This window comes from Typopeltis vanoorti, chromosome 17 (genome assembly GCF_054136105.1).
Source record: "Typopeltis vanoorti isolate ZY-2024b chromosome 17, IOZ_Tvanoo_1.0, whole genome shotgun sequence".
Classification (NCBI taxonomy): Eukaryota; Metazoa; Arthropoda; class Arachnida; order Uropygi; family Thelyphonidae; genus Typopeltis; species Typopeltis vanoorti.
In genome coordinates this window covers 55,689,116-55,711,927 of record NC_143565.1, presented here as the reverse complement: position 1 = coordinate 55,711,927, position 22,812 = coordinate 55,689,116, and the positions used below count along the sequence as shown (strand labels likewise).

General features: G+C 37.0%; 1 protein-coding gene across 2 annotated transcripts in view; it reads right to left on the bottom strand.

Moving 5' to 3' along the window:
• Window positions 1-22,812, bottom strand: part of LOC150097407 (RCC1-like G exchanging factor-like protein) — a 264,930-nt gene that overhangs the window by 34,981 nt on the left and 207,137 nt on the right. For both annotated transcript variants that reach the window (XM_090407234.1, XM_090407235.1), the window contains exon 8: window positions 11,677-11,747. In XM_090407234.1, the coding sequence (XP_090263360.1) occupies window positions 11,677-11,747 (71 nt within the window). The remainder of the gene's footprint in view (window positions 1-11,676; window positions 11,748-22,812) is intronic.

Below are 22,812 nucleotides of genomic sequence, written 5' to 3'. Positions count from 1 at the left end.
TTTTTAATCCTGCTTGCTTTTATAAGTGTAGTTTTTGTTAGGCTGTTGGTGAGTCGCACTACGACGGGAGAAGGACGGGTATTATTTTCTCTTTTCCTTTTTTGTGGTAACCGATGCATTGACTGGATATCTCTTGATTCAATGGGAGAGCCGATTTTTTGGCTTAGTTGTATTACAGTGTCTCTTAGATGTTCCGTAGCTATTTCTGGGAGACCATTTATGAGGAGGTCATTTTTGTGCTGCAGTTGGTTTGAGAGCTCGTACTGTTGCTTTAGAGAGTTTAGTTCTTGCCGTAGGTCCGTTGTCTCTTTAATTAAATTATGCTGTCTTTCAGTTAGCTCTTTGACGCAGTTTTTAATTTCTCTAACGGTCTGTAACATACCTTCTATCGAGTTATTATTAAATTTAACAAATTCCTCGTAGTGGTTGAATTTTTCTGTAATTTGTGCGGTATGTTTTTTAAATAGTTCTCCAACAAAATCGATTAAACAGTCTTTTAGGTTTTGTAATCTATTTTCAAGTAATGCATTTAAAGATTGCTCACCTGGGTTTCCGTTGTTGTTTTCTTTGTTTTTAATTCGCTCTGTTGTTGATAGCTGTTTACTGCCTGCGGTTGTTTTCTGCATTGGCTGTTTTCCGCCTGCGGTCAAAGGCAACGTTCCTTTGTTGTCTCTGCAATGGGGACACTTCCACTCGTCACAATTCTTGTTTGATTTTCGCTGCCAAGTAGTCTCGGACAATCCTGAACATAAAAAATGCATGTTTCTTTGGCAGTTCCTACATGTTACGTGGTTTTCTTCCCCCGTTAGGTCTTCTTGGCATTTGTAGCACTTCATGTTTCTTGTTTGACGATCTTGCTGTATTTTCTAATATGGCGTCTCCCTTTGTTCTCTTCTCGCGTAGTTGACCAACATATACTTCAAACTTTGAATACTTATATTTTACTTATTACTTAACAGATACTTACAGTTTTTACATCTATATGTTTGTCTTGAAGAACGGAGTTCACTGATGTATTTTAAATTTTAATTCACAAGAATAGATCTACTTTGCAACTTAAAATATGGGAGCATCGAAATAGCGTGCTTGCGACTGCTTGCTGCTAAAGCGCCCTCTTAATAATAATAATCTTAATCTTAATAATAATAATAATAATAATAGCAGTGGAGAAAGAAAAAGTACATGAAAGCACACTATCTGGTATTGTTTAAAACATTTTCTTGAGTATTCAATGTTTTCAAGCATTTTATTTTTTTAAGTGAAGTATATTCCATTTCAGGTTCACCAAGTAACATGGTCAGGCTAAATGACCATGGAATAATAATGACTTAGGAGCCATAGTGGATGGTACTACATGAAAATTAGCCAAATATTTAGTCAAAATGCTTTCCCTTATCACTGGCAATATTGTCCACCCCACACAACAAAACTCTTCCCACTTTAAATCCTCTATATCACATTCACAAACAAATCAGAATAGTCAGCAAAAATGTTCTCTTATTACTGGCAATATTTCCCTTCATACAAAAACTCTACTCATGCTTTAAATCCTATATACAAAATTTTACTTTCAATAGTACTAAACATTATGCTCTGTTTTGATGTCTCTGCTTCTCACATTCCCTCTTAATGACACTCTAGATTCTTTCTGATATCTAAACCCCATCTGGCAAACAAGCTTTGTTTATTTGCAAATTTTTGCAAATTTTTTGCAAATTTTTCCCTGTTTGACAGGGAAAAATTTGCAAAAAATAAAAGGTTATGGTCTGACTCCATTCCAACTTCATTTAAAGAATTTTTTTTTTTAATCTGTCATTATAGTAATTTACAACTATAAAATGCACAGACTAGTTCTACACACTTACATCTAGTGGCTTTTTCAGGGTCAAAGGTTAAGAAAGGGCAAAAAAAATTAACAGAAAATTCAGATAAACCATTAGAACAGAAACAATCAAAATGAGGCAACAGTGATGCATGGCATATGTCATGCATCACTGTCTCTTTGGATAGTCTGGAGGTGACTGGTGGAGAAGATGAAATCTAGTATAGTAAGAGATCTCATTAGAGATCCTGGTTTCTATTGAGGGACGTCATGTGAGTGAATGACAACAGTGAATTCCTTGATTAAATATGAAGGAAAGTTGTCTTCAAGATAGGGCATAGCGGTTTTGTCTCAAATGATGCAATTTGTTGTGGATGCATTATGTGTCAGACCAGATGTTTCCTCTCTTATGCACTCTACATCACTGAGATATTCCTTTTTGTCTTATTTTAAAACAGCTGCTTGCTATAAGAACATGGAATTCTAAAACACCTGAATATTTACAGAAGGGGGATGGGAATCTAATGAGAATATGGATAGTTTGGACAGTCATGTAAGCTACTCAGATATTATGGCCCTTGAGGGTACCATCTACAATTCAGTTATCCAAATAGTGAAGTCATCTTCCTGAGTGATCATATATATATGATCACTCAGGAAGATATATATATATATATATATCCCATGATGAGGACAGATAGAAATTTGATGTTTCTCTTGAAGAGTTTCAAACTTTCTACATATATATATATATATATATATAAAGTTCATGCAGTTAGCCTAGTGGCTGTGCACTTTGCAACCATATGCCTGGGGAAGGAGTGTCCTAGGTTCGATTCCCGTCGGTGACGTGAGGAGCTGAAGGATATTCCTCAGCCATAGCCAAGTTAGCTGGTCTTGGGCATGGACAGCAGGGTTTTTCATCCTGCAAAGTAGGCAAACCGGCCTTGAGAACTCAACACTACAGACATAGGATACACCGTGGCATAGGGCTGGCCACCTTATCCTGTGAACGATTTGAGGTCCAATGATTAATAAACCCTCGACACCGCAAGGTAAAAAAGGGATAAGGAAGATGAGATGTGATGGAGAGAATTTCAATGGATGGGATGGAAACCAAGTCTTTGCACTTAATTGGGATTCTGGTCCTACAAAGAATCAGAAAATAGTATCTTCTAAAGACAGTTTCCAGGAATATCGATTTAAGGATGAACTGGTGGGGAAAAGATTGAAATTCATCTGCTAGCTTCTTTCTTTTAAAACAGACTGCTCAGAATGGTGAAGAGCTGAAGCATGAACATTGCTTCCAATTGGTGAAAGTGACCATGCAGTCTTGATTTGGGAAATTATAAAACATGAGGAATATTCTATCAAGAAGGGATATTTGTAGAACTACAAAGCAGGTGATTATGACATGCTTAGGAAGAAAAATCTGTACCATGGCATAAAACACTGCAGGGTAAGGATGTTAGTAGTGCATGGGATATATTAAGGGTCATCTAGAGGAAGCAATATTAAATTGTATACAATATTAAATTGTAGGGTAAGGAGGGTTACTCAGATAGGAGTTAGATGGATGAGTAACATCATTAAGCAGGAGCTGCAGAAGAAGAAGAAAATGCCGTGGAAGGTGACCAGCAAACTCATGAAGAGTACTAAGCTCAGGCAAGAAAGGTGACCAGCTTGGCAAGGTAGGCAAAATCAGATTACGAGAAAAATTTAGCCAAGAAGGTCAAAAGGAAATCCCAAGGAGTTCTTTCATTATGCAGAAAGCAAGAGGAAGAATGACTATGGAAGATTAACCTTAATGAGTGATGATTGTCACGAGGAGATGGAAACGGATAAAATAGTTGACTTACTGAGTGACCACTTTGCAAGCATATATCTTCCTATCGAGGTTACTGCTTTGTGACAGACACTAATATGGGAACATAGGTGGATGAATTGGATCAATGTAAATACACTGTGCGATTAGATGGGCTATCAGCTTGGGTTTTGAAAGAATGTGCAAGAGAATTGGCAATGCCTTTGACTGTTTAATTTAAGTCTCAGTTCTGGTAGAGTTCCAAGGGAGTGGAAAGAGGACAAAATCATTCCTTTGTTCTAAGACTATAGTAGCAAATTACAGACCAATCAGTATCTTAGGTGTGGTAGTAAAAGTACTAGAAAAATTGGTAAAAAAGAGAATTCAAGAATGGGTAGATAAAAATATGATATTGTATGAGGATCAGCATGGCTTTGTCAAGGGGAAGTCATGTCTTAATAATTTACTAACTTTTTATAATAGAGTAACAGCTGAGTTGAATAAGGAAATGACTACACGATGATTTTGTAAAGGCATTTGACGGAATACCACATGGAATACTGTTATGCAAATTAGCAATAAAGTTCTTCAATGTCATGTGAAGAACTTTGTTGTCCAGTGGCGTGGAAGGCAAAGAATTCATTTTTATAGATGATAATGCCACACCACTTCCGGAGATCAAGCTATTAATATAATCAAGTGGCCAGCACACTCCCTAGATCTCAACCCCATAGAACACGAATGGAATGTAATAGGGAGGTGAACTGCTGCTCGAAATTTCCATCCAGAAAAGAAATAGGGCCTTATCCTTGCTTTGAAGGAGGAGTAGGTCAGTTTACCTCAAGAACTCCTGAATCACTTTGTGTTGTGAGAGCTGCATTGCAGTTCTGGATGGATTTATTCCATACTGAAATTATTATTATTTAGGCCTCCATGAAGTCAAAAGATTCATCACGGGAGGTCCTTCCTAGGAAACACAAAGTCTATCAAGACTCATTGTGGGAGGTCCTTCCTAGGAAACACAAAGTCTATCATACAACTCCTTAAATCAATGACAATTCTCACTCTCACCACTCTATTTCAGCCACCCTCCATGCAAAGAAACCACTCCTCACCCTCAGCTTCTTGCTCAGTTTCCTTTTGTAACTTCCAGAGAAGGACCCTTGTCATCACTCCTTCTCACTGTTCAACCAAGTGAAAGAACTCCCCAGTGTCAACCCTGTAACCACCTCACAACAGTTTAAAAGTCTCAATTATATCGCCTCTCCTTCTTCTATCCACCAAACTCTGCAGTCCACATTCCCTCAGCCGATCCTCATAACTAACATTGTACAGTCCTGAAACCATCTTTGTTATCTGCCTTGTACCCTTTCCACAGTTAATTTATCCCCTTCAAATCCTGGGGAACAAATCTGAGAACAATAGTCTAAGTGTGGTCTTATCAGGGTCTTATACAAGGGAATGATAACTCTTTTACGCAAGGGTAAAAGAGTTATCTTTCCAAAGGAAGCTGATCTCTGCAGGTCAGCATCCTTCTCATTATTGCAGCAATCCTCTATGTCACCTTCACCACCTTTAAAATATTTCCCCTGAATTTCAGGTTTCTATCAATCATCAATCCCAGATCTCTTGTCTTGCCCACTTCCTCCAATATAGCTCTCCAATAGGGTATGCAGCGTTCCATCGATGTGTCCCAAACCTCAAGACCTTACATTTTGCTGCATTAAACAGATGCCTCCGTTCATTTGCCCATCTGTCTAGCTTATTAAAATCCTCCTGCAGGACAACCGCATCTACACTATTACTTATAACCATTCCCAGCATCACATCATCTGCAAACAACTGTATATCCCAATGCAATCCACTGACAATGTCATTGATATATTAAACAATGTGGGTCGCAGTACTGAGCCCTGTAGACCCCACTTGTAACCCTCTACCTCCTTGAAACTGCCCGACCATATAAGCTTAAATATCAGCTTATCATGTGGAACCCTGTCAAATGCCTTCGCTAAATCCAAGAAAATTGCAGTATATGCCTTTCCCTCATCTACTTCTCTTGTAACTTTATTATAAAATGATAGCATATTACTAAAACAAGAGCCACTTCACAAATCCATGTTCACTCTCACAGATAACATTACCCTCATCGGTCCAATGCTGTATACGGTCCCTAACTAATTTCTCCAAGATCTTAACAACTACTGATGACACACAAACTGGGCTAAAATTAGACATTTTCAGTCTGCTACCACCTTTATGCAATGGCACTATCTTACCATCCTTCCATTCCCTGGGCACCTTTCCCTTAGCCACGCTTTCATTGAAAAGCCAGGTCAAAGGAGCTGTCAGCTGATGTTTTCTCAAAACTCGTGGTGAAATACCATCCATCACACAGCTTTACTGATATCCAGAGTACTCAGTATTTGGAACACACTCTTCTCCTGCACCTCTCAACCCCGAACCTGTCCTATCCCTCTAGTATTAAAATTTATTCCTCCAGGATGAAATACATCGATAAAGTGTTCATTGAACAATTCCACTATGTCCTCTGCATCAGTCACTCTATTCCCATTTTTATCACACAATGTCATTCTTTCATAATCATTTCTCCTCCTACTGGCCACATAGCTAAAAAATTCCCTAGGATTTTCTTTGGATCTTAGAGCCAATATCCTCTCATATTCCAGTTTCGCCTTCCTTACCATACTAGTCACTCTCCTGGCATGTGTCTTATATTCTTCATGTGTCTGCTCTTCACCTGTCTCCTTATATTTCTTCCATAGCCTCTTTTTCACATGCAGTTCCTGTTTAATGTTGTTTGTCATCCACTTTACTCCAAATTGCGCCCTCTTCTTCACTCGTGGTATACAACTTACCATTGCTGATAACAAATATTCTTTCACAATTTCCCACGCACTGGTGATATCCCGGCCGTCCAATTCCTCCCTCCATGAAATTTCCCGAAGTTGATGTCTAAGACTATTATACTCACCTGCCTTATAATTCTACATACGTTCCCATCTCGTTGATGCTCCTGCATGTCTATTCATCTTCCAAGTCAAAACCACATGGTCACTCTCCAACTGGTGGGAGAGATGTCATCTCAGTTATCATCAACTCTTCTGATGCTATGACCCAATCCAAAACTCTTGAACCTCTTGTTCCCTCTATTACATGTTGCCTAAGACATTTGTCCCTCAAAATTCTAGAAATTCCATTCCCTTATTGCTACATGCATCTTCCCAATTTATACTGCTGTAGTTAAAATCTCCCATAACAATCTTCTTCTTGCCATGCTCAACTGACTCAACATCTCCTGGTCCCCACCATCTGTGCTCCTTGGTTTGTAGCAACACCCTACTAAATATCCTGTCTTGCCCACCTCTACCTCACATCATATGCTTTCAAAATCATTAGTGTCACTGCCTTCCAAAGCCTCCATCTTAGAGCACATAAGTCATCACTTATCATAAGTAGTACTCCACCACCACGCTTTCTCTTCCTATCCTGCCGAAAAATGCTGTACCTTGCTACTTCTATTCCTGTTATTATATCCTCTTCTTTCAACCACGTCTCAGTGATCCCAATAATCTTTGGCCAGGCTGATGCTATTCACGCCACCAATTCTTCTCCTTTATTCCAGATACTCCTGGCATTAGTATAAAGCATAAAAATGCCACTGTTTCTATACCCAGCATTATCCCCTCTAGCCTCCACTGAGCTCAGCGTTACCTGATGTCGTTCCCCCTTCTACCAAGTACCTGTTTCCACAAGAGGCCACCCCTGCTGCCATCCACCTTGGGCATTCTAGTTTCCCTGCATTGACACTGCATTCCCTGCAAATGTCTCTCTGCATAGTTTTCTGTGAGCACTGTACATTAATTCCTTAACTACATCCTTAAGAAATTTGTAACTTTTGTCAAAAATGTATTGCAGTTTAATTTTTACGAAATTTATAACACATTTTTTGTGTAATATAACTGATTGGTATGTTGGTAATAAATTTATATCCACATTTGGCTGTAGTCATGAAAATATTTTCATATAGATAAAAATGTAGTTCGTCCTTAGCTTTCGGACACCAGTCTATAATATAAAAATGAAATGGGAAGAGCTATATGATGACATTTGGAATGAATTATGGGAAGAAAAATTACATCAGATCAGCTAAATTATTGGTGTTTGACTGGTGCAGAGAGAGAGTGGAAGTATGTGAAGAGGATGATTCTGAACAAGACAGGAAAGAAGGAAAGAATATACTTTACAAGCAGGCGAATGCTGCTGAGAGATACATATGGATAAAGGCTCATCACAGAAGCATTGGAGCAATAAGAAAAGAATATCAGCAAGTTTAGGTGGAATCAATTGTTATTCTCTTCGTGAATGCAGAAAAGGTAAAAATCAGAGTATGTGACATTAATCAGTGTAAAGTATCTGAAAATTGATACAGTTGATGCAAAAATGGTTGGCAGAGGAGTACAGTACTCATGGAAGGAGAATACAAGGGATATAACAATTTCAGAGAAGACAGAAAATAACAGTGAGGAGAGGTATTTCTACATTGGTAGAATTCAGGATAATTTGTTTTGATTGTAATTATGATTGAGACAACTAAGGTTATAAGGCCAGTATATCAACCTATGAATTGAACATTCTCTGGCTGATTTGTCTGTTTTCATGGAATGGGAAATCCATCTTCTCTATGAGACTGGCTAACTAACTTTCAGTTGAGAAGTCCTTTAAAAATGTCATGTTATTCTCAATACTGCTGTGAAGGTGATTCAGAAAGAAAACAGTTGATGTAATACAGGCAAAAATACAAAATATATAAGAGGGGGGGGGGTGGAAAAATTAATGTGACACGTATCAACAAATTAATCCAATGAAAGATAAAGCAAGTAATCACTATGGATGAGCAATGAGTATAGAACTGCTAAGGGATTATCAAACCTTTGAAAACATGACAGAGGCAAGGAGATGGCCATGAATTAAAGAATGTTGTATCGGATAATAAAATCATATTTCATGACAAAAAATGTAACCATGAATGAGATGGCATTGGATAATTTTGATTACAAAGGGAAGTGTGAAAATGTACAGTAGAAAATTATGAAAACTTGTAAGGCAGCATAAAATGGTAACATGCCACAATGAACAGCATGGGAGGAAAAAGTCAGCAGCAAATAGGAATCAGTCTAAGTGTATTTGAAAGGAATACATTCAGGTACATTCCTAGGGTAAGGAGGATAAGATAGGAATAGAGATAAGAAATCAAAATATTCCTCTTTATCCTTCATGTGACCACATCTAGCAGACTACTTGTGATATACAAGGATGGTTTGAAAAGTTCTCAGCCTCGATCATAGATGGCAACACTATTGGCAAGATTTTTTTTTCTAAATTGGTGCATCTGTCATAAGCATCCATGTGAAATTGCAAGTCATTCTATCAAGTAGTTTGTTTTATACATCTGTCTGAAGCAAAAGAGTTGTCTGTAACCCTTGAAATGGATAAAATTGAGTATCGTGCAGTTATAAAATTCTTTGTAAAAGAAGGTTTAATCACAAAAGAAATTCAATCGAAGTTCATAAGAGTTTAGCACTCCTCTCCTTCATTTTTGACAATTAAGAAATGGGCTGCCGAGTTTAAACTTGGCCATACCAGCCTTGTGTGTTCAGGGCCAAAGAAGACAAAGTCAGTTCCATCAGCAGGAAAAGTCATGGCATCGATGTTTTGGGATGCTAAAGGAACATTGTTTATTAATTATCTTGAAAAGGGTAAAACAATAATCAGGGAATATTATTCCGATCTTTTAACCAGACTAGATGAAAAAATTCCTGACAAAACACCCAGTTTGCAAAAGAAAAAAATCATCTTTCATTAGAACAATTCACCTAACCACAAAGGTGTTTTAGCAATGGGAAAATTAAGGGATCTGCACTATGAATTGTTGGAACATCCACCTTAATCCCCAGATTTGGTCCGACTTCTATCTCTACCCAAAACTAAAACTCTTCCTTGCTGGTCAGCGTTTTTTTCTTTGAATCAAGAGGTGATTGCAGCTGTAGAGAGTTTTTTTGCAGATCTTACTGAGAACCACTTCAGGGACAGGATAATGGTGCTGGAGAATTGCTGGAATAACTGTATTAATCTTAAGGGAGATTATGTTGAAAAATAAAAATAATTTAAAAATTATAAATTTGTTTTTTCATTGTCAGGCCGAGAACTTTTCAGACCACCCTCGTATATATGTGTAAAATGAAGATAACAATGGTCTGTAGATTATGACAACAGATTAAGAGAATAAAGTTACAATGCATTAAATCATGATGAAATTAAAAATGAAGATATTAGGAAGGAACCTGACATTGTTAGCATTTAGGAATGTGTGAGCAGAGCTAATCTAAGTGGTGTGGTCGCCTATGCAGAATGGGAGAGGAAAGGTTAGCAAAACAAGTGTTTAATACCAAGATGACAGAAAAGAGACCCCCAAAAATCTAGGTGGATTAATGAAGTCAGAAAATATAAGATTTGACAATATTGGAGTGCTAACAAGTGATAGAGGAAAATTGCTAATAGGAGATTAGTAATAATATAAACTTAATCATATAGTACTATGGTCATCTCCCATTCTGTTTAAGTGCCAATTTCCTGATATGTATTTTCAAGGGATGTACTCCTGTACACCCCTCATATATCAGGAAATTGATGATGATGAGTTGCAGGATTTGGTAAACAACAAATTAATAGGAAATATGGCAGAAGTGTATAAACAGGCAATACGAAAGAGGTTTTCAGCATACGGTAAGACAGGCCATGAATTAAAGATTTCACAATAACAGAACTTGACAACAAAAGATCAAAAATAATCGTGGGAATTGAGAGTGCAAGTTTACTCAGAATGGAAAGAAAAAGATTTTTTTTAGTGGAGATTAACAAATGGAATGTGTTACAATACATCATCATCATCAAATTCCTGATATATACCCTGATGTAATGATGTACCAACTTCGTTAGTACATCATTACTAACTTCCTATCTACAATTTTCCTCCAAATCAGTCTATTAAATGTCAAGACTCCAACATTATCAGATCTTAAAATTTTATCGTCAAAGGCACTTGGTACCGTATCAAATCCATCTATTTCTTGGTCTTCCTCTGGGTCATTTTCCTGCCAACCTGGCAGAGAACACTTGTTTTGCTAATCATTCCTCTTCCATTCTGTTTAAGTGACCATACCACCTGAGATTAGCTCTGCTAATGCATTCCTGGATACTGACAATATCAAGTTCTTTCCTAATATCCTCATTATTAATATGATATTGCCATTGATGCCATCTGTTCATGCCCCTTGACCAACACTTTACCAAAGACTAGAGACTGCAGATATGAGAGCCCTGAGAAAGAGTTTTACTTCTAACCCAGCTCTCAGATCCATAAGTTAAAATTGGTTTAAAGACTGTCTTGTATACAGCTAATTTAGTGTTTTGGCTAATTTCTCTCTTATTCAATATAAATTTATTCAGTTGACTACCATACCAGTTTTGTTGATTCTGCTGTCCATTTCCATATTTAATTTGTCATCTTCACTAAAAATCGTGCCTAAGTAACTGAAATGTTTTACTTGTTCTATAAGTTCTCCATTCACAATGCAGCTGATATTTTCAATGTTTCTGCCTATTTTCATTGTCTTTGTCTTTTTAATGCTGACATTCATACCATATCTATTACAACAGTTATTACAATACATGTGTTACAATAAAGAATAGCAAAGGAACAGAGACTGAGTAAATTTAAGAAGAGATCTGATAAGAACTACCTTGACACTGTATAAGTATCCAAATAATTATAATAATTTTGAAATGTCAAGTTAATCGATTCAACTATTTCCAATATTAACATAATGAAGAGAAGAGTCTATAAACAATATCAGCACAAAACAATTTCTGAAAAAGTTAAACAATTTACATATTCCACTTTAACATGTAAATTGTTTAGCTGGATGGTTTAGCAGTCAAATTGAATTAAATAAAGCTATTCAACTACCTGTTTTTCAGAAGTGACTGAGTTCAGCTGTCCATATTCAGAGTTTCCCCAGCCAAATAAATCACCTTTATCTAAAGTGTAAATAACAAAAACACAGTAATTTTTACAGATACACACATTTACTAATACAGTGGAGATTAATGATTAATATAGTGGATTAAAACACACAAACCTATATGCTATACATTGTAAAATATCACCCCAAGTAGTCAACAGTTTTCAAAATTTATATGCAGGAGACTTAACAATTGAGCATGCTGTGATTTATCCCAAATTTTTTGAAAATAAAATTTCTTAATTATTTAATTTATAATATTTAACCAAGTAATCAAGATCTATTATGCAGCAAATATTAGTTGATGGCTATCATTCCTTCTAGACTTTTAGTGGTATTAATTCAGATAAAGATAATCATATGTTTGTAAATGCAAAAAAAGTAAGGTATAAATATCATCTATGCATCAGCCTTAAAAAAACATATCGAAGTAGCAACCCATATGGGTTGGCATCAGAGAATTTGTCCATAACTGGAGGTCATGGACAATGAGCTATATATACATTAGTTGTGTACATAGCTCATTGTTTATTTTATAGTTACACACACTGACTGTGTGTGTGAGGGAGGAATGATATTAATGCAGCTAATTACACCTTTGTTTGAATTCAGCATTAAAACTTCATTTGATGTAGTGAGTGTGGAATGTAATAAATGTGAGTAGTTTACAGGAAAAAGAACATGATGGTGTGCTAGAATCTGTCAGAAATGTGTGCTGATTAGGCAATTTAATGAGCATGAAATGTTAAATGTGAACAGAATTTCAAATGAAGGAACAAATGAGATGGCATGACAGGCAGTGGCAATATGAGTGGAAGGCAAACAATATAGGAAAAAGGTGAGAAAATGTGTGATATGAAAGAAATAGGGGAGGAAAGAAAAGTGCAGCAAAATGTTGAAAATCTGAGGCTTCAATGCTGTAAAATACTACATGGGGAGATTGAAAAGCTAGAAAAGTGCTGAAAATAGCAAGGAAAGAAGTAAAAGAAAGGTCAGAAAGCAAAATTAGATGAAAAAGGATACGGTTATCTTAATTAATAATGAATAGGCAAGTTCTATACAGGCCACTAGATCATACAGTAGATCCTACAAGACCATAATGTAGAAAGTGTTTGGGATGGCTTTGAGAACATTATGCATAAAACTTAAAACATAGAGAAAGAAGCAAACACAGAATTATTTGATCAATGCAGTTAACTGCTAAAAGAACAGCATAGAGGATTTTCTTGTAATGAGACCTGTAAGCTTTCATAATTATACAAACAACATACACATTCCATAATTGCATAATAAATACTTACAGTAAAAAAGTATTATTAGACAAATATTTTGCCTTACATATCATAAAACATCAGCATAAGTGAAGAATTATAATGAAGAAATCAGAAAAGTAAGCAAAAGTGAAATGCATGTTACAATAGAATCCATCAAAACATGTGCCTTTGAGTTAGTTATTGGTGAAGATTTGGATGGAGATATTCAGTTGTTTGAAAATGATGCAAAGTTGGGACGAACCATGAAGAGTAGAGAAGATGTTGTGGCCTCCTACAAGAAGACTTGAATAAATTGAGCGATTGGGCACGGGAATGGGGATGTGAGTTCAATGTTGAAAATTTTAAAATTTGGAAAACAAAAATGGGATGCAGAATTTATGCTTGGTGTGGATATATTGTTGGAGGTGGAGGAAATAAGAGATCTGGGGGGGGGTGATAGTGGATAAGGATCAGAAATTTACCGGACACATAGCAAAAATTGTGAAGACAACACAAAGGCTTCTGGGAATGACTTGTAGAAGTAGGGAGATTCTTGTTCCATTGTACAAGGCTTTGATTAGGCCACATATGGACTATTGTGCCCAGATTTGGTCACCTGGTTTCAGAAGGATGAAGAGATGTTGGAAAGGGTCCAAAGGTGACTGACTAAGTTTCTAACCTCTGGAATGTCAAGTATAAGGAAAGATGCAACTTGCAGAGTTTGGTGGACAGGAGGAAGAGGGGAGATATGATAGAGACTTACAAGTTGGTAAGGGGGGTTGTTATAAGATCAATGCTGGAGAGGTTTTACAGAAAATAGTGGGAGATCAGGGGAGAACTAGAGGTCATCCCTGGAAACTGTATAAAGAGGATGTGAGTAGGGAAGAGTGAGAAGCAGGTTTATTTCATGCAGAGTTCTAAATGATTGGAATGCCTTGCCTGAGAGTGTGGTGTCTGCAAAGAATTTGAGTTTGTTTAAAGCATGGTATGATGAGCTGTATGTATCATAAAAGGACCTCCTAGATGAGTCTTTGACTCCATGGGGTCTTGGGTAATAATAATAATAAAACACTATGGGGATAAGTGTCAATTTAAAAAAAATATTTAATGAGAATAAAAATTTTGCAAACTTTAAGGAAAGAAAGGTGGCCATTACAATTAAGATTTCACCAATGAGGTAAGGTTTTAGCAAGCTTCTTGAATAAATGTTCATATTTATAAGTAGAGCTAAGTAAAAAAAATGTGGTATTATCCAACTGGATCTTGTAGCTAGGTCTTAGCAATTCCATGTGGCCCAGACAAGATTTATGACGAGTCAGTGTGTCCCACTGTGGATGGTAGCAGGGGTGGCCTCTTTTGGGAATGGGTACTTGGGAGAAGGGGGACTATATCAGGTAACGCTGAGCCCAGTGGAGTCTAGAGGGAATAATGCTGGGTATAGAAACAATGGCATTTTTATGCTTTATACCAATGCCAAGAGTATTCGGAATAAGGAAGAGGAAATGGTGGCACTGATAGCATCAGCCTGGATAAAGATTATTGGGATCACAGAGATGTGGTTGACAGAAGAGGATATAATAACAGGAATAGAAGTTGTTGGGTACAGTATTTTTTGACAGGATAGGAAGGGAAAGCATGGTGGTGGAGTACTGCTTATGATAAGTGATGCCCTATGTCCTCTAAGAGTGGAGGCTTCGGAAGGCTGTGACACTAATGATTCTGAAAGCATATGGTGTAAGGTGGAGGTGGGCAAGACAGGATATTTAGTGGGGTGTTGCTACAGACCAAGGAGCATAGAGGGTGGGGACCAGGAGATGTTGAGTCAGTTGAGCATGGCAAGTGCAAGAAGAAGGATTGTTATGGGAGATTTTAACTACAGCAGTATAGATTGGGGAAAGGAAGATGCATTAGCAATAAGGGAATGGAATTTCTAGAATTCTTGAGGGAGGACAAATATCTTAAGCAACATGTACCAGAGGGAACAAGAGGTTCAAGAGTTTTGGATTTGGTTATAGCATCAGAAGAGCTGATAATAACTGAGATGACATCTCTCCCACCAGTTGGAGAGAGTGACCATATGGTTTTGAATTGGAAAATGAATAGACATGCAGGAGTATCAAAGAGAAGAGAATGAATGTGGAATTATAAAGCAGGTGATTATAATAGTCTTAGACGTCAACTTGGGGAAGCTTTGTGGAGGGAGGAATTGGAAGGCCGGGATACCATTAGTGCTTGGAAAATTGTGAAAGAATATTTGTTAGCAGCAATAGTAAGCTGTATTCCACGAGTGAAGAAGAGGACACAATTTGGAGTAAAGTGGATGACAAACAACATTAAACAGGAGCTACATGCGAAAAAGAGCCATGGAAGAGATATAAGAAGACAGGTGAAGAGATATATTTGTCGGTCTTGAGGTTTGGGAAACATCGATGGGACGCTGCATACTCTTTGGGAGGAGTTATACTGGAGGAAATAGGGGAGACAAGATATCTGGGGGTTGATGATTGATAGAAACCTGAAATTTAGGGGACATATTGCAAAGGTAGTGAAGGTAACGCAAAGGATTGCTGCAATAATGAGAAGGACACTGACCTGCAGAGATAAAATGGTTATCGTTCCATTGTATAAGACTCTGATCAGACCACACTTAGACTATTGTTCTCAGATCTGATCCCCACGATTGGAAGGGGATAAATTAACTGTTGAAAGAGTACAAAGGCAGATAACAAAGATGGTTTCAGCACTGTACAATGTTAGTTATGAGGATCGGCTGGGAGAATGTGGACTGCAGAATTTGGTGGATAGAAGAAGGAGAGGCGATATGATTGAGACTTTTAAACTGTTGCGAGGTGGTTACAGGGTTGACACTGGGGAGTTCTTTCGCTTGGTTGAACAGTGGGAAAAGAGTGATGACAAGGGGCCTTCCCTGGAAGTTACGATAGGAAACTGTGAGCAAGAGGGTGAGGAGTGGTTTCTTTGCATGGAGGGTGGTTGAACCATGGAATGCATTGCCTGATGGAGTGGTGAGAGCAAGAATGGTCAATGCATTTAAGGAGTGGTATGATAGACTTTGTGTTTCCTAGGAGGGACCTCTCTCTCGATGAGTCTTGATAGACTTGCGTTTCTTAGAAAGGACCTTCCACGATGAGTCTTTTGACTCCATGGAGGCCTGAATAATAATAATAATAATAATAATAATAATAATAGATATGGCTTTCATCTGAAATAAATTTTTTGAACGATCTTCTTGTCTGACCATAATACAACAAGGTGCAAGAACATGGAACTTGGTAAAGATCATTGGTGAAATACTGTTCTTTCAAGAAGGTAGGAGAATGCAAATTAAGTTGATGGATTTCAATGTAACAGTTGGAACATCCTCAAAATCTTTCCAGTTCAGAAACCTCATTAATATGAGGTACAGGAGTTGTGTGGATGTCTTTTTCCCTTGAAAGATGTGGAGGAAAGTCATTAATTATTTTCTGTGTTATTCTTGAGTTATAGCCACTTAAAAAGATTGTTTGATAGTTTCCAATTCTTGTTGGATAGATCCTTTGGAGGGGTAAATTTTGTGTGTTCTAGACACTAAGGATTTTACAATACATTCAGGCAATGACAATCAAGGAAAAGAAGTAGTAGCCATAATATTCAACATTCAAATATGAGGCTAATCTTCTTGAATGGCAGGCAGGCAGTCTCAAGTAGAGTGATGAGGGTAAATATCAGAATGGAGAACTGGACAATAAGATCTATTTATGCCTATGGCTACAAAAGGTTACTAAGTGGAGGAATTTTTGGAGGCTTTAGAGAAAGCAACTCACACAATGAAAAAGGAAAAGTTGGTCCTTGTTGGGGATCTAAATAGCAGAGTTGGAAATGATTGTGAGACATACAAAAATATTTTGGGAAAATTTGGTGAAAAGAGCAAAGCTAATAATAATGGCAAATATCTGTTGGATTTCTGCTCAGGACATGGACTGGTTATTACTAACACCATGTTCCAACATAAAAATGTGCACAAATTCACATGGAGAGAAGAGGCTAGGAATAAGAAAAGTCTCAAAAATCTCATTATTGTTAATAGTCATGTTTTCTCACTGGTGCCGGACACAAGAGTGTACAGAGGATTTGAAATTGAAAGTGATCACTATTTATTAGTCTTGAGCAGGTTAAAATTGAATTTCATATTGAAATGAAACATGTAAGAAAGTTTTAAAGTGAATAAAAGTTGAGAAGCTCTCAGATGTGAACTGTAGACTAAAATACACAAATATTACTCAAGAAAAAATGAAAGAGTTTGAGAACAGGATCCAAACCTTGGAGATTCAGTGGCAAGCCCTGAAGAAAACATTGATTGATTCAGCCAGAGAGGCATGTGGTGGGGTTGTCTGCAAGGATAGAAAAATCATAACTCCATGGTGGGCATAGGAAGTTAAAGAAGCAGTGAAGGAAAAGAAGAAAGCAGATCAAAAGTTCCTAGCAAATAAGTCAGCTTGTGCTCTCAGAGAATACAGAGACAAATGTATGAAAGCTAAACACAGCTGTGTAAAACTAGCTAAACAAAGGTCATTGGGAAAGAATTTGGTAAGAACATAGAAAATAAATATCAAAAAGGTGGCAAGATATTCTGGAGGTTGTTGAAAAAAAGCTTAGAAATAGAAGAAAGAGTGTTGTAAAAAGAATTATGTTGTAAAAAAAAATGATAAAGGTGACATGAAAACTGGAGAAAAAAGATATCCTTGAAGTATGGAGTAATTACTTCGAAAAATTGCGAAAAGAAACAATCAGGCAAGCAATTACTGATGTTTCATTGTCTTTTTGACAATTTTGTCAAAATCACTGATCAGGCATGCAATCAGGAATACATATCCAAACTTGAAGAAAACGCCATCAAAAGCCTGAAATGTGGTAAGGCACTCAGAATAGATGATATACGACCAGAAATGCTCAAGTATGGAGGTATAAAAGTCTTACAGTGGCTGCACTGCATAGTTCAGAATGCTTGAACAGAGGGACGAATTCTGGATGATTGGAGCTGAGCTCTCATAGTACCCATATATAAAGAGGGAAAAAAAACAATGTGAGAATTACAGAGGCATTTCTCTAATGAGTGTTCCTAGTAAGATTTATGCAAGTATACTTGAGAAACGGTTGAGAAGGATTGTGAAAGAGAAGTTTGGTGAAGAACATGCTGGATTTAGGTCAAATAAAGGCTGTCAGGATCAGATTTTCACTTTATGACAAATGGTTGAAAAATTATGGGAATATATCCAAGATCTGTACTTAAGTTTTGTGGATTTGGAAAAGGCATAAGATAAGGTGCCAAGAGAGAAGTTATTCAAAATGCTACAGTGGTATGGTGTCAATGGAGCATTATATCAAGCAAATTAATCTTTATTTGAGTTGTAAGTCAGCAGTTGGAACTGAAGGACGTATAGGAAGATGGTTTAATATTAAATCTGGTATCAGACAAGGATGTACATTATCCCCTCTGTTATTCATTATCTATATGGATCACATTATGAAGGAAAGCGGTATTAAACCTGATATTTATTTATTTAGTATATGATGATACAATGACCATGAGGCCCTTTTTACAGAGAAATATGGCACCATCTCAATCCCCTCCATCCCCTAATTTTATCCAGGCTCGGGACTGGCACAGCTGACAAATCAGACCTATGGATGGGTCTTAGGTATTTCTGAGTGTAATCCATGTGTGTTTACAAGGCTGGGTTGCCTGTTCTGGGGGGACGAAAAACCTCTATACTTCCGTATGAGACTAGCTAACTCACCTTTCATCGAAAGAGACCAGATAAAGGTTCCTCACATCATGGATGGGAATCTAACCCAGGTCTTTCTGACCAAAGGGCTTCGTCTATACCAGCTGAGCTATGGATGTTAATCTCAGCTCTTTGCTTTATGTGGATGCATTATACTTCTAAATAAATCCACTACAAGTCTGCAAGATTCCCTGACTAAATTGAATAACTGTTGTAATAGCTATGGTATGAAGGTCAGGAATAACAAGACAAAGATAATGAAAATAGGCACAGGCATTGAAAATATCAACTGCATTGTGAATGGAGAACCTATAGAACAAGCAAAACATTTCAGTTACTTAGGTACGATTTTTGTGAAGATTGTAAATCAAATATGGAAATAGACAACAGAATCAACAAAACTGATATGGTAGGAAGTAAACTGAATAAATATTTTTGGAATAAGAGAGAAATTAGTCAAAACACTAAATTAGCTGTATACAAGACAGTGTTCAAACCAATTTTAACTTATGGATCTAAGAGCTGGGTCAGAAGTAAAACACTTGACCTAAGACTAGAGACCCCAGATAATAGAGTCTTGAGAAAGATTAGGGACATGAACAGATGGTATCAATGGCAATATCATATTAAAAACAAGGATATCAGGAAAGAACGTGACATTGTTAGCATGCAGAAATGTGTTAGTAGAGCTAATCTCAGGTGGTAGGGTCACTTAAACAGAATGGAAGAGGAAAGATTAGCAAAACAAGTGTTCTCTGCAAGATTGGCAGTAAAAATACTGAGGGTATAAAGAGCACTTTATTCCCTCAGTCTTTCATTTGCAGTTATATTTTTTGTTCAATTAATTGTATTCTTATTTTAGCAATTTTTTTAAAATCCTTTATCCATACTTGGGCAAAGGATTAAATACAACAATATATAACTCTTGTTTAGTGTAATTTATTAACCAAACCAAAAAGGTATGAATGGAGAACCTATAGAACAAGCAAAACATTTCAGCTACTTAGGCATGATTTTTAGTGAAGATTGTTAATTAAATAAAATACAGCCATACAAAATGGATAAAATCCAAAAACAATGCAAAAAATCATCAAAATGGATAAAATCCAATAACAATGCAAAAAATCATCATTCATCTCCCTGCACATCAACCTAGACAAGAACAAACCCGTAGGATTCCCATACCATATGTCAAAGGCATCTCCAAACATCTTTCAATATAAATTGATTGCTACCTACAAACCAATCAACGAAATCCACAATTGGTTACCTTCTCCTAAAGACAAACTCTCACCTTGTATGCTACCTGGTGTGTACAAGGTCCTGTGCTCCTGTAAATTGTCCTACTCTGGACAGACAGATAGATCCATTAACAAACGCAGAACATCAAGACCATATCTGTCTCATCAAACCGCAGAAATCTAGCCTCGCACAACAGAACTGAAAACCCAAACCATAGGATCCATTTGAAGAAAGCCAAACTTCTACATAGATCTTCATATAAACATGAACGTTTATATAAAGAAAGTGCTGAAGCCCTATATCACAGACCTAATTTGAACCGTAATGACGTTCTTACTATCCTTAAAGTCTGGGATGAAATTTAGGATGAAATTGTCATCCTAAATTGTGTACAATAATATTATTTGTTATCTCATTTTTATGTAATCTATTTTTTTTTTTTTTTCAATTATATTTTAATTTATTTCTATAACACGCTACTGCACGCATGTGCCCTAACTGTATATGATTCCTAGTATTGTTTGAATTAACTGTACTGAAGATGCCCTATGATATTTAGGACAAAATATTTACTTATTAAAAATCTTATTACTGTGGTTTCGTGTGTATGTTTAGCCGTTAAGCATTACCATTTCCAATATTTGGGAAGTTTAACACATCAATACTTATTTAAATTAGGCTAGCTTTTAAGGAAAACTGTAAATTCTAAAAAAGTCCTTTCATTTGAACTTGCTGAAATGAAGCACATCATTAGGAGAATGGACAAGGCCAGTTTAAAGTGGAGCATGAATGTGATGCAGAGATTGTATTTTTTTTTTTTTTTTTTTTTTTTTAATTTTGGCTATTTACTGTTATATTGTAGACACAGAGAACAGTCATGAAATTACTATAACTATCTACATAAAAGATAAAAGACTAGGGGAAATGACTTAACTATTTTGTTAATTCTGTTGGTAGCCACTAGATAAGAAGGTATGACATATACAGTTAAGTTCAAGTGTGACAACTACCTCACTGGAACAGACATTAATGGCACTCTATATCAGTTTTAAGACCATTCTGCTGGGGTGGGGAAGATCACTTTTCCACATTAAAATGGATTCTTGAACATTGACTACTGAGGTAAAGGAGAAATGTGTCTAGTGTGGCCAGGTTATGAGGCCTAACTGAGAACACATCATCAATATTTCTTAGCCAGACAGAGGGCTTTAGTGGAGCTAAGTTAAGAACATGTGTTTTCAACTTTCTGTGTAAAAACTGGCAAGGGGATGAAAGGGCAGAACTTATTGCAGTACCCACTATCTATGTATAAATTTTGTTCTTCAAAACAAGTAACCTGTATGAATGGCAAAGGAGTGAACTGGAAGATTAACCAACATCCACTTGGAAGAACAAAAAATACATCTGTAATCATGTCTGTAATATCTGTATCTGTAATATAATATATATCTGTAATATATATAACATATGCATCTAAGTATGTACAGGGTGTTCGGGATAAATTTGACAGTTTCGTAAGGAAAAAGAAAATCTTCTTTGTATCTATTAAATTTAATGAATTGACAAAAAAACATTACAGGCAGAGTTAATTACAATACTATCAACAAGATTTACTCAAAATAACCACCATTAGCATCGATCACAGCTTCAATTCTGCTTCGGAACCTCGAACAAGCTGATGCTACAGTCTCCCTGGGAAGGGCCGCAAAAACTGTTTTAATTTTATCCATTAACTGGGCTTTTGTATTACTGGAAGTGCGATTGGTGTCTTTTTCAACTGCGCCCCATACAAAATAATCCATGGGGTTAAGGTCTGGGGAGTTTGGAGGCCAAACATTTGGACTGGTGAAGTCGTAGAAATTTTCAGACAACCATTTTTGACTTTTCCCAGAGGTGTGGCAAGGGGCCGAATCCTGCTGCCATACATACGGCCTACCATTGGCTACCCTTGTTATCCAGGGCTTGACTACAGTTAGCAACTCCACGAACAAAGCCCGAATTCCAATGCCAGGGTTCTTCAACACCTGTTCCTGCAGATTTGCGAGGAATTCTGCTGTACGAACGCAATCAGATCATCTGCTAGGGATCTTTCTTCTTGCTACATCCTCGTAGTCACCATTGCAAGTCTCTAGTTCATGCCTGATTGTTTTTACTGTATTCAGGGAGCATTGGGCAGCAGTCGTAATATCCTTATTTTGATGGCGAGCACGAATCATCATGATACAAGTTATTCTCTTCCATGATTCAGGTGGGTTCCAGCTATCCATCCTTTCTGACATCTTGTATATGAATGAAGAAGGGTCCAAACTTTTAAATGAAGAGAAGTGTGTGTTAATACATGTAACTTACGGAAAAATATAATTAATTATAAATATGTCAAATTTATCCCGAACACCCTGTATAATGTATATATAATGTATGTATAATATAATGGTGTCCGCGTGGTTAGCCGAGTGGCTATGGGCTTCGCAACCATATGACTGGGAAAGGAGTGTCCTGGGTTCGATTCCTACCGCCGATGTGAGGAGCTTAAGGATCTTGCAGATATAGCCAAGTTAGCTGGTCTTGGGCATGGACTGCAGGGTTTTTCTCCCCAGTTCATCTGGGGTTTTTCCTCCCACAAGCAGGCATATTGGCCCCACGAACACATGCATCTACAGACATAGGACACACCGGGAGGAACAGGGCTAGCCACCTTATCCTCGGGACAGGTACCGCTTAGAAGGGCTAAGGATAGCACTGTAACAGGCCACTAGGCCTAATACGTGAAGGGAAGAAGAAGTATAATATAATATATATGTAA